This window comes from Heptranchias perlo, chromosome 8 (genome assembly GCF_035084215.1).
Source record: "Heptranchias perlo isolate sHepPer1 chromosome 8, sHepPer1.hap1, whole genome shotgun sequence".
Lineage (NCBI taxonomy): Eukaryota > Metazoa > Chordata > Chondrichthyes > Hexanchiformes > Hexanchidae > Heptranchias > Heptranchias perlo.
The window spans coordinates 295,932-306,423 of record NC_090332.1 but is presented as its reverse complement, the minus strand read 5'-3'; the positions used below and the strand labels follow the sequence as shown (position 1 = coordinate 306,423).

At 54.5% G+C, this 10,492-nt stretch overlaps 1 protein-coding gene across 1 annotated transcript; it reads left to right on the top strand.

Moving 5' to 3' along the window:
* The first annotated feature begins 363 nt into the window (after nucleotides 1–363).
* ctsba (cathepsin Ba) lies at nucleotides 364–10,261 on the top strand. Its single transcript, XM_067988463.1, has 10 exons — nucleotides 364–469; nucleotides 1,729–2,073; nucleotides 2,719–2,804; nucleotides 4,055–4,169; nucleotides 4,567–4,685; nucleotides 7,126–7,211; nucleotides 9,054–9,197; nucleotides 9,337–9,453; nucleotides 9,610–9,738; nucleotides 9,838–10,261. The coding sequence occupies exons 2-10, from the start codon at nucleotides 1,744–1,746 to the stop codon at nucleotides 9,930–9,932; spliced, it is 1,221 nt and encodes a 406-aa protein (XP_067844564.1). The 5' UTR covers nucleotides 364–469; nucleotides 1,729–1,743; the 3' UTR covers nucleotides 9,933–10,261.
* Nucleotides 10,262–10,492: the final 231 nt, after the last annotated feature.

Sequence of the window (10,492 nt, the reverse complement as noted above, 5' to 3'; positions counted from 1 at the left end):
TCCACTGCCCTTTGCTATATTTCCCCTGTTCTCCCTCACCCTCCCCCTCAACCCCCCCCTCACCCTCAACCCCCCTCCCCCTCACCCTCAACCCCCCTCCCCCTCACCCTCAACCCCCCTCCCCCTCACCCCCCCTCCCCCTCACCCTCAACCCCCCCCTCACCCACTGTTTTTCACCTTGCCACTTTCCCCCTTTTCCCTCCTCCTCCTTTCTCATGTTTCTACTCTCCCCTTCCCCAATCCTGTTTTCTCCCTTTGCCTCTTTCTCCTCTCCCGTTTCCCCTTCACTCTTTTATTTGTTTTTTATTTAAAACCTTTTCTCAGTCCCTGCCCAGTTTGGTGAGCAGAGGTCGGCCGGGGTCAGCTGACAGTCTTGTGACGGCGCTGATTCATGAGCCGGGGCGGACTCAGCAATCGGTGAATTAATAAAGAGGAGCAGGAAGTGGAATTAAAGAATCGGCGAGAGAGGGTGAGGGGTAGAGAGGGTGAGGGGTAGAGGGGGTGAGGGGGTGAGGGGTAGAGGGGGTGAGGGTAGAGAGGGTGAGGGGAGGGGTAGAGAGGGTGAGGGGGAGGGGTAGAGAGGGTGAGGGGGAGGGGTAGAGAGGGTGAGGGGAGGAGGGTAGAGAGGGTGAGGGGGAGGGGTAGAGAGGGTGAGGGGGAGGGGTGGTGAGGGGGAGGGGTGGTGAGGGGGAGGGGTAGAGAGGGTGAGGGGGAGGGGTGGTGAGGGGGAGGGGTGGTGAGGGGGAGGGGTAGAGAGGGTGAGGGGAGGAGAGGGGGAGGAGGAGGGCTGATGACGCGGGAGGGGAGCGGGGGGGACGGGGACGGGGATCGGGCGGGGCGGGGCGGGGGGGGGGGGGGGGCCGGGAAGGCGGCGATCACTGAAATGCCGACCTGCTCCTCGGTCAGCGGGACCCGTCGGCCGGGAGTTCCCGGGAGCCGGTGACTGTCGGGCTGTGCCGGCTCACTCCCTCCCCGGGTGCGGGGATCCCGGGGACCGGCCCCTGAGGGGCTTCCGCCCGGCCCGATCCTCCGATCCATTCCCGGAGAATGTCGCGGGATCGAAGTCTGATTCCGGCCCCCGGCCCCCGGCGCTGGGTCACGGGCTGTGCCTGTAACCCGGGGCCGGGGCCGGGCTCTGCTTTGTTGAGACTCGCAGTAACGCGAAGCCGCTTTGATTCATTTGCGGCCTTGACCCGTGACTCGGTCTCGGTGTCGGATTGTGTGAGCGCGAGGCCCGCGGCTCGGCCTTCAACCGGCGGCGGCGGGAGGGCGGGAGCGGCGCGACTCCACCCGGGCCCGCGGTCACTAATCCCGGGCCGGCGGTCACTAATCCCGGGCCCGCGGTCACTAATCCCGGGCCCGCGGTCACTAATCCCGGGCCGGCGGTCACTAATCCCGGGCCCGCGGTCACTAATCCCGGGCCGGCGGTCACTAATCCCGGGCCGGCGGTCACTAATCCCGGGCCCGCGGTCACTAATCCGGGCCCGCGGTCACTAATCCCGGGCCGGCGGTCACTAATCCCGGGCCCGCGGTCACTAATCCCGGGCCCGCGGTCACTAATCACGGGCCCGCGGTCACTAATCCCGGGCCCGCGGTCACTAATCCCGGGCCCGCGGTCACTAATCCCGGGCCCGCGGTCACTAATCACGGGCCCGCGGTCACTAATCCCGGGCCCGCGGTCACTAATCACGGGCCCGCGGTCACTAATCCCGCCTGTGTGTCTCTCAGTTGCTGGTTTGCAGGATGCGGTTGCTGGTGTCTCGCCTGTGCCTGTCGGTTGTCCTGGTGATGGCGGTCCCGGTGCCGGGGGTGACGGCGGTCCCGGTCCCGGTGCCGGGGGTGACGGCGGTCCCGGTCCCGGTGCCGGGGGTGACGGCGGTCCCGGTCCCGGTGCCGGGGGTGATGGCGGTCCCGGTCCCGGTGCCGGGGGTGACGGCGGTCCCGGTCCCGGTGCCGGGGGTGACGGCGGTCCCGGTCCCGGTGCCGGGGGTGACGGCGGTCCCGGTCCCGGTCCCGGAGCCCATGTCCCAGAATATGGTGAACTTCATCAACAAGCTCAACTCAACCTGGCAGGTCAGTGACCCCTGGGGGCGGGGCGGTGACCCCCTGGGGGGCGGGGGGGTTGTGTTCGGTGATGGGGGTGGTGACCCCTGGGGGCGGGGGTGGTGACCCCTGGGGCGGGGGGGTGACCCCTGGGGGTGGGGGTTTGTGTTCGGTGATGGGGGTAGTGACCCCTGGGGGCGGGGGGGTGACCCCTGGGGGTGGGGGGGGTTGTGTTCGGTGATGGGGGTGGTGACCCCTGGGGGCGGGGGGGGTGACCCCTGGGGGTGGGGGGGTTGTGTTTGGTGATGGGGGTGGTGACCCCTGGGGGCGGGGGGTTGTGTTTGGTGATGGGGGTAGTGACCCCTGGGGGCGGGGGGTTGTGTTTGGTGATGGGGGTGGTGACCCCTGGGGGCGGGGGGTTGTGTTTGGTGATGGGGGTGGTGACCCCTGGGGGCGGGGGGGTTGTGTTTGGTGATGGGGGTAGTGACCCCTGGGGGCGGGGGGGTTGTGTTTGGTGATGGGGGTAGTGACCCCTGGGGGCGGGGGGGTTGTGTTTGGTGATGGGGGTAGTGACCCCTGGGGGCGGGGGGGTTGTGTTTGGTGATGGGGGTAGTGACCCCTGGGGGTGGGGGGTCTGTGGGTCATTGAGTGTTATAACCTGTCCTTGTTTTGCAGGCTGGTCAAAATTTCCAGAATGTTCCTTTCAGCTACGTGAAGCGACTGTGTGGAACGTTCCTTAATGGACCCAGACTGCCCAAGAGGTGAGGAGAGGGAGGGGCTGAGTAACCAGTCCGGGCCACGAGGTGTAGGGGCACCACCTGGGAGTCTCCAAGACCCAGGGGGGCAGAGGTACCAGGATCGGATGTGTGGGGAAAGGTACAGGACAACGTGGTTCCTCCCACTCTCCCCTTCCAGATACGGACTGGAGCAGAAGCTCTATTTGGGAGATTAAATGGCCATGACCAGCTTGAGCCCAGTCTCACTCGGAGGCGGGGGGGGGGGGAGGCGGGGGGTGGAGGAGAGAGAGGGTGGGTGCCTGGGTCGGGGGGGGGGGGGAGCGGAGGAGAGGAGAGAGAGGGTGGGTGCCTGGGTCGGGGGGGGGGGGTGGGGTGGGTGCCTGGGTCGGGGGGGAGGGGAGGAGAGAGAGAGAGGGTGGGTGCCTGGGTCGGGGGGGGGGAGGGGAGGAGAGAGAGGGTGGGTGCCTGGGTCGGGGGGGGGGGGGAGGGGAGGAGAGAGAGGGTGGGTGCCTGGGTCGGGGGGGAGGGGAGGAGAGAGAGGGTGGGTGCCTGGGTCGGGGGGGGGGGGGGGGGAGGGGAGGAGAGAGAGGGTGGGTGCCTGGGTCGGGGGGGAGGGGAGGAGAGAGAGGGTGGGTGCCTGGGTCGGGGGGGGGGGGGGGGAGAGAGAGAGGGTGGGTGCCTGGGTCGGGGGGGGAAGAGGGTGGGTGCCTGGGTCGGGGGGGGGGGGGGAGAGAGAGAGGGTGGGTGCCTGGGTCGGGGGGGGGGGGGAGGGGGTGGGTGCCTGGGTCGGGTCGGGTGGGGTGGGGGGGTGCATGACTTGTTTGCTTGAGGGGCTGGGGGGAGCACTCCTGGCCCACAAGCAGTGCTGGAAAGGCACTGACCCGCAGGATCCAGCCGTTCTGGCCTCCCTTCAGCTGCCATGTTTCCTGAAGCATGAGGGAACTGACACGCAGTCTCATTAACATATTCAAATGATGGACCAGCCTTCGGAGAGCAGGATATGGTTCAGATCAGCCATGATCTCGTTGAATGACGGAACAGGTTGGAGGGGCTGAATGGCCTCCTCCTGTTGCTATGTTAGTCACCCGTCTCCATTCTAACTGGAAGTGGTCGGGTTTCCCATTTTTGAAATTTTAGCCACCCCTGCCCGTGCTGGGGGGTTAAAATTGCCCCCTCTGTGTCTGCGGGAGGCGCCTGGCACCAGGTCCATGTGCGTGGGGGGGGCACACTGTGGAAGGTCAGGTGTTCCTGATTGATCCTTTCTCCTGTGACAGATCTTGGAGTGTCACCGCCAAGAACCTACCGAGAAGCTTTGACTCGAGAGAGCAGTGGCCAGAATGTCCAACCATCAAAGAGATCCGTGACCAGGGTTCGTGTGGATCGTGCTGGGTAAGGAAGGGGTTATGCAGACACCAGCTGCACCCTCACCCTTTATGTAGATGGTCCTTCTCAATCCCAGCTGCCCCGTAGGTCACCAGTCGTCTTCCCTGGGCAGCAGACAGGAACATTACCATGAAGCTCTCCATAGCTGATTAGTGACGGGGAAGGTTCACACAGCGTGGAGTATTAGTCAGGTTTGTCTTCCTATGAGAATATCTCCTGAGGGGCAGCATGAGTGACACTGAAGGGACCCTGGGGTGGGTTATATTGGTGTTGATGGAGTGAGGGGGTCGCAGTCTCGGTTAGATTGAATTGGGTTGAGTTTGGTGAGTTTTGGCCCTGGCTCCAGTTGGGCCCGGCCCCGGCCCCGGTTGGGTTGGTGACTGGATGCTCGTTCTTCTCCCAGGCCTTCGGTGCAGTGGAGGCGATGTCCGACCGGATCTGTATCCATTCCAAAGGCCAAGTCAACGTGGAGATCTCGGCCGAGGACCTGCTGAGCTGCTGTGGACTGGAATGTGGGAATGGGTAAGTGCTTCTGTACGATGAAAGTATGGTGGTTGTGTGAGAGTAAGAGAAGGCAGATGGAGGGTCACTGCAGAGAGTATAGGGATTGCTGGCCATTGTGGGAATAACTATCTTTTTAGCCAATGATGTGACTAGAAATTGTAACAACAGGTCTGGGATTGGGAACAGGCTTCTGATGGTTACAGTTTATTCATACATCAGGTATAGCACAGGTTCGATACAGAGTAAAGCTGCCTCTACATTGTTCCATCAAACACTCCCGGGGCAGGTACAGCATCGAGTTATATCAAAACTACAGCACAGAAACAGGCCATTCGGCCCAAGTGGTCTATGCCAGCGTTTTGCTCTACACGAGCCTCCTCCCTCCCTACTTCATCGAACCCTATCAGTATGCCCTTTGATTCCTTTCTCCCTCATGTGTTTTTCCAGCTTCCCCTTAAATGCAACTATACTATTCGCCTCAACTACTCCTTTTGGTAGCAATTTCCACATTTTTACCACTCTTTGGGTAAAGAAGTTTCTCCTGAATTCCCTTTTGGATTTATTAGTGGCTGTTTTATATTTATGACCTCTAGTTTTGGACACCCCCCACAAGTGGAAACATTTTCTCTACATCTACCCTATCAAACCCTTTCATTATCTTAAAGATCTCTATCAGGTCACCCCTCAGCCTTCTCTCTTCTCGAGAAAGGAGTCCCAGCCTGTTCAGCCTTTCCTGATAAGGAGATACCAGAACTGAGGGGACATCTTTGTAAATCTTTTTTGCACCTTCTCCAATGCCTCTATATCCTTTTTATAATATGAAGACCAGAACTGTGCACAATACTCCGAGTGTGGTCTAACCAAGGTTCTATACAAGTTTAACATAACTTCTCTGCTTTTCAATTCTATTCCTCTTGAAATAAACCCCAGTGCTTGGTTTACCTTTTTTACGACCTTATTAACCTGTGTCACTACTTTTAGTAAACAATTTTACAACACCAAGTTATAGTCCAACAACTTTATTTTAAATTCACAAGCTTTCGGAGGCTTCCTCCTTCCTCAGGTACCTGAGGAGGTGACAAGGAGGATCGATGAGGGTAGTGCAATTGATGTAGTCTACGTGGATTTTAGCAAGGCTTTTGACAAGGTCCCACATGGCAGATTGGTCAAAAAAGCAAAGGCCCATGGGATCCAAGGGAATGTGGCAAATTGGATCCAAAATTGGCTCAGTGGCAGGAAGCAAAGGGTAATGGTCGACGGGTGTTTTTGCCACTGGAAGGCTGTTTCCAGTGGGGTGCCGCAGGGCTCTGTACTTGGTCCTTTGCTTTTTGCGGTATACATTAACGATTTGGACTTAAACGTAGGAAGCATGATTAAGAAATTTGTGGATGACACAAAGATAGGCCGTGTGGTTGATAGTGAGGAGGAAAGCTGTAGACTGCAGGAAGATATCAATGGACTGGTCAGATGGGCAGAAAAGTGGCAAATGGAATTCAATCCAGAGAAGTGAGGTAATGCATTTGGGGAGAGCAAACAAGGCAAGGGAATACACAATAAATGGGAGGATACTGAGAGGTGTAGAGGAACAAGGGGACCTTGGAGTGCATGTCCACAGATCCCTGAAGATAGCAGGACATGTAGATAAGGTGGTTAAAAAGGCATAAGGGATACTTTCCTTTATTAGCTGAGGCATAGAATATAAAAGCAGGGATGTTATGCTAGAACTGTATAAAACACTAGTTAGGCCACAGCTTGAGTACTGCGCACAGTTCTGGTCACATTACAGGAAGGATGCAATTGCACCAGAGAGGGTACAGAGGAGATTTACAAAGTTGTTGCCAGGGCTGGAGAATTTTAGCTATGAGGAAAGATTGGATAGGCTGGGGTTGTTTCCTTGGAACAGAAGAGGCTGAGGGGAGATTTAATTGAGGTGTATAAAATTATGAGGGGCCTAGATAGAGTGGATAGGAAGGACCTATTTCCCTTAGTGGAGAGGTCAATAACCAGGGGGCATAGATTTAAAGTGATTGGTAGAAGGATCAGAGCAGAAATTAAGAAAAAAAAATTTCACCCAGAGGGTGGTGGGGGTCTGGAACTCACTGTCGGAGAGGGTGGGAGAGGCAGAAACCCTCAACTCATTTTTAAAAATACCTGGATGTGCACCTGAAGAGCCGTGACCTGCAGGGAACGTGGGATTAGGCTGCGTGGCTCGTTTCTCAGCCGCCGTAGACACAATGGGCTGAATGGCCTCCTTCTGCGCCATAAATTTTTTATGATTCTCCCTAAACCTCTCCGCCTCTCTACCTCTCCTACTTAAAACCTACCTCTTTGACCAATCCTATGGTCACCTGTCCTAATATCTCCTTATATGCATCTATTGTCAAATTTTGTTTGATAATCTCTCCTGTGAAGCACTATATAAATAAAAGTTGTTAAAATTTGTTTCACTTCTCCATAGCTGTAATGGTGGCTACCCGTCCGGGGCCTGGGAATTCTGGACCGAGATCGGCCTGGTGTCAGGAGGGCTGTACCAGTCAAACATAGGTCAGTGGGGGGGTGGGTGTGTTTTGGGGTCAGTGCCCCTTTAAACACCAGTGCAGTGGTGCAAGGGCTACCCTGGGAGATAAGAACATAAGAAATAGGAGCAGGACCCGGCCACTCAGCCCCTGGGCCCTCTCCGCCACCACAGGGCCTTGACCGATCCGAACTCAGCTTCATGTCCAATTTCCTGCCTGCTCCCCGTAACCCCTAATTCCCTTTACTTCTAGGAAACTGTCTATTTCTGTTTTAAATTTATTTAATGATGTAGCTTCCACAGCTTCCTGGGGCAGCAAATTCCACAGACCTACTACCCTCTGAGTGAAGAAGTTTCTCCTCATCTCAGTTTTGAAAGAGCAGCCCCTTATTCTAAGATTATGCCCCCTAGTTCTAGTTTCACCCATCCTTGGGAACATCCTTACCGCATCCACCCGATCAAGCCCCTTCACAATCTTATATGTTTCAATAAGATCGCCTCTCATTTTTCTGAACTCCAATGAGTAGAGTCCCAATCTACTCAACCTCTCCTCATATGTCCGCCCCCTCATCCCCGGGATTAACCGAGTGAACCTTCTTTGTACTGCCTCGAGGGCAAGTATGTCTTTTCTTAAGTATGGACACCAAAACTGTATGCAGTATTCCAGGTGCGGTCTCACCAATACCTTATATAACTGCAGCAATACCTCCCTGTTTTTATATTCTATCCCCCTAGCAATAAAAGCCAACATTCCGTTGGCCTTCTTGATCACCTGCTGCACCTGCATACTAACTTTTTGATTTTCTTGCACTCGGACCCCCAGATCCCTTTGTACTGCAGTACTTTCCAGTTTCTCGCCATTAAGATAATAACTTGCTCTCTGATTTTTCCTGCCAAAGTGCATAACCTCACATTTTCCAATATTGTATTGCATCTGCCAAATCTCCACCCACTCACCCAGCCTGTCTATATCCCCTTGTAGGTTTTTTATGTCCTCCTCACCCTCTACTTTCCCTCCCATCTTTGTATCATCTGCAAACTTTGATATGTTACACTCGGTCCCCTCCTCCAAATCGTTAATATAGATTGTAAAGAGTTGGGGACCCAGCACCGACCCCTGCGGAACACCACTGGCTACTGGTTGCCAGTCCGAGAATGAACCATTTATCCCAACTCTCTGCTTCCTGTTAGATAACCAATCCTCCACCCATGCCAGAATATTACCCCCAATCCAGTGATTCTTTATCTTGAGCAATAATCTTTTATGTGGCACCTTGTCGAATGCCTTCTGGAAGTCTAAATACACTACATCCACTGGTTCCCCTTTATCCACCCTGTACGTTATGTCCTCAAAGAACTCAAGCAAATTTGTCAGACATGACTTCCCCTTCATAAAGCTATGCTGACTTTGTCCTATTAAATTATGTTTATCTAAATGTTCCGTTACTGTCTCCCTAATAATAGACTCCAAAATTTTACCCACCACAGATGTTAGGCTAACTGGTCTATAATTTCCAGCCTTCTGCCTACTACCCTTTTTAAATAAGGGTGTTACATTAGCAGTTTTCCAATCTGCCGGGACCTTTGCCGAGTCCAGAGAATTTTGGAAAATTATTACCAAAGCATCCACAATCCCTACTGCCACTTCCCTCGACCCTTGGATGTAAGCCATCAGGTCCAGGGGATTTATCCGCCTTGAGTCCCATTATTGGTATGGGCTCTTGAATTGGCCAGGGAGAGGTGATTGACTCCTTTCCACATCCATGGGATTCCAGACCGGCCAAGCCTTAGAATCCAACAGTTATCATTGTTGTTCTTGTTTTGACTCTCTCTCTTTTTCTCTCCCCCCCCCCCCCCCCCCCCCTGCCCAGGTTGCCGTCCATACTCCATTCCCCCATGTGAACACCATGTTAATGGCTCTCGGCCGGAATGCAGTGGGGAGATTGGGACTCCCATTTGCTCCAAGCGATGTGAGGCCGGTTACTCTCCAAACTACAAGAAGGACAAACATTACGGTAAGTAGAGCTGGGATAGAACTGTCCGATACAGCAGGGCATCTGACACGAACTATCAGAACATTCTCAGGGTGCTGCCCTGATGCTGGGACACTGGGGTAATGAGGCTGACTCTGACCCTCTACTCTCTCCCCATTAGGTCTAACTTCGTACAGTGTTGGTTCGGACATAACTGAGATTATGATGGAAATCTACAAAAACGGGCCAGTGGAGGCTGCACTCGTGGTCTACACCGACTTCCTCCACTACAAGGCAGGTCGGTCTCTGCCTCTCAATACTCGCTGCTAAAGAGCAAAGACCAATCCCCAAGGGGCAAATGTTGTTGGCAGAACTTCAGTGCACAGCACCAGTTCTGAGTGAGCTGACGGTCCCCGTCCCCGTGCCACGACTGACTGTTAATTTTGGTCTCCAGGTGTTTACCAACATGAAGCCGGGGAGTTGATAGGTGGTCACGCCATCAAGATTTTAGGCTGGGGCGAGGAGAATGGAATTCCCTACTGGCTGGTCGCCAACTCCTGGAACACAGACTGGGGGGATAACGGTGAGTGGGGGTGAGGCAGAGCTGTGACATGAGGTGTCAATCTCTTGATTGGATGCAGAGCCTTTCTTCCTCTGTCTCATTGGTTCTTTTTGCTTCCAGGTTTCTTTAAGATCCTGCGGGGCAGCGACGAGTGCGGCATTGAGAGGGAGATCGTGGCAGGAACGCCACGCCGTGATAGTCACACCAACCACTAGTGAGGGGTCTGAGCGCCCGAGGATTATCCTGAGTTCCCAAAACCAAGAGCTTGACACTGACTGCATGAGTGCGATTAACCAAAGAGCTGATTGGACCTTGTCCCTCCTCGAGGGTTGGGCCAGTTAAACACAGAATCTGTACTATTTTTAATCACATACAATCATTCTGGTTTTAATGAGCTTCTGTAATGCACAATAACTGGCTCTGGGCTGTGACTGTATGCCAGTCACTCCCCCTCGCTCTCATCTATATACGTCAGAAAGCATACTAACACTTTAAAAAAAAAAATTGGATATAAACTTAACCCGAATAAAGCTTTTGAAATGTCCTCTAGCTTTGCTTCAAATAATTTTGAAAAATAATTGGAGTAGTAAATACCAGCAGTACGGAGTGCTGAACAGTACATATGCATCCTGGGATATTAAGTCCACTGCATACATACACAGCTATTCACTTAGGGTTTAACCCTAAACCCTCACTTGAGTTTGGGATGTTCAGTTACTAAAGAAAAAAATTAAAAATTTTCAGGAAGCTGAGTGATTTGTGGGGAAATAATAGT

What these genes read in the sequence shown, in the direction of transcription:
- ctsba (XM_067988463.1), top strand. Translation starts at nt 1,744, where the DNA reads ATGCGGTTGCTGGTGTCTCGCCTGTGCCTGTCGGTTGTCCTGGTGATG. An exon ending in AGCTCAACTCAACCTGGCAG is followed by an intron (nt 2,074 to 2,718) that starts GTCAGTGACCCC and finishes CTTGTTTTGCAG; the next exon opens with GCTGGTCAAAATTTCCAGAA. An exon ending in GTTCGTGTGGATCGTGCTGG is followed by an intron (nt 4,170 to 4,566) that starts GTAAGGAAGGGG and finishes TTCTTCTCCCAG; the next exon opens with GCCTTCGGTGCAGTGGAGGC.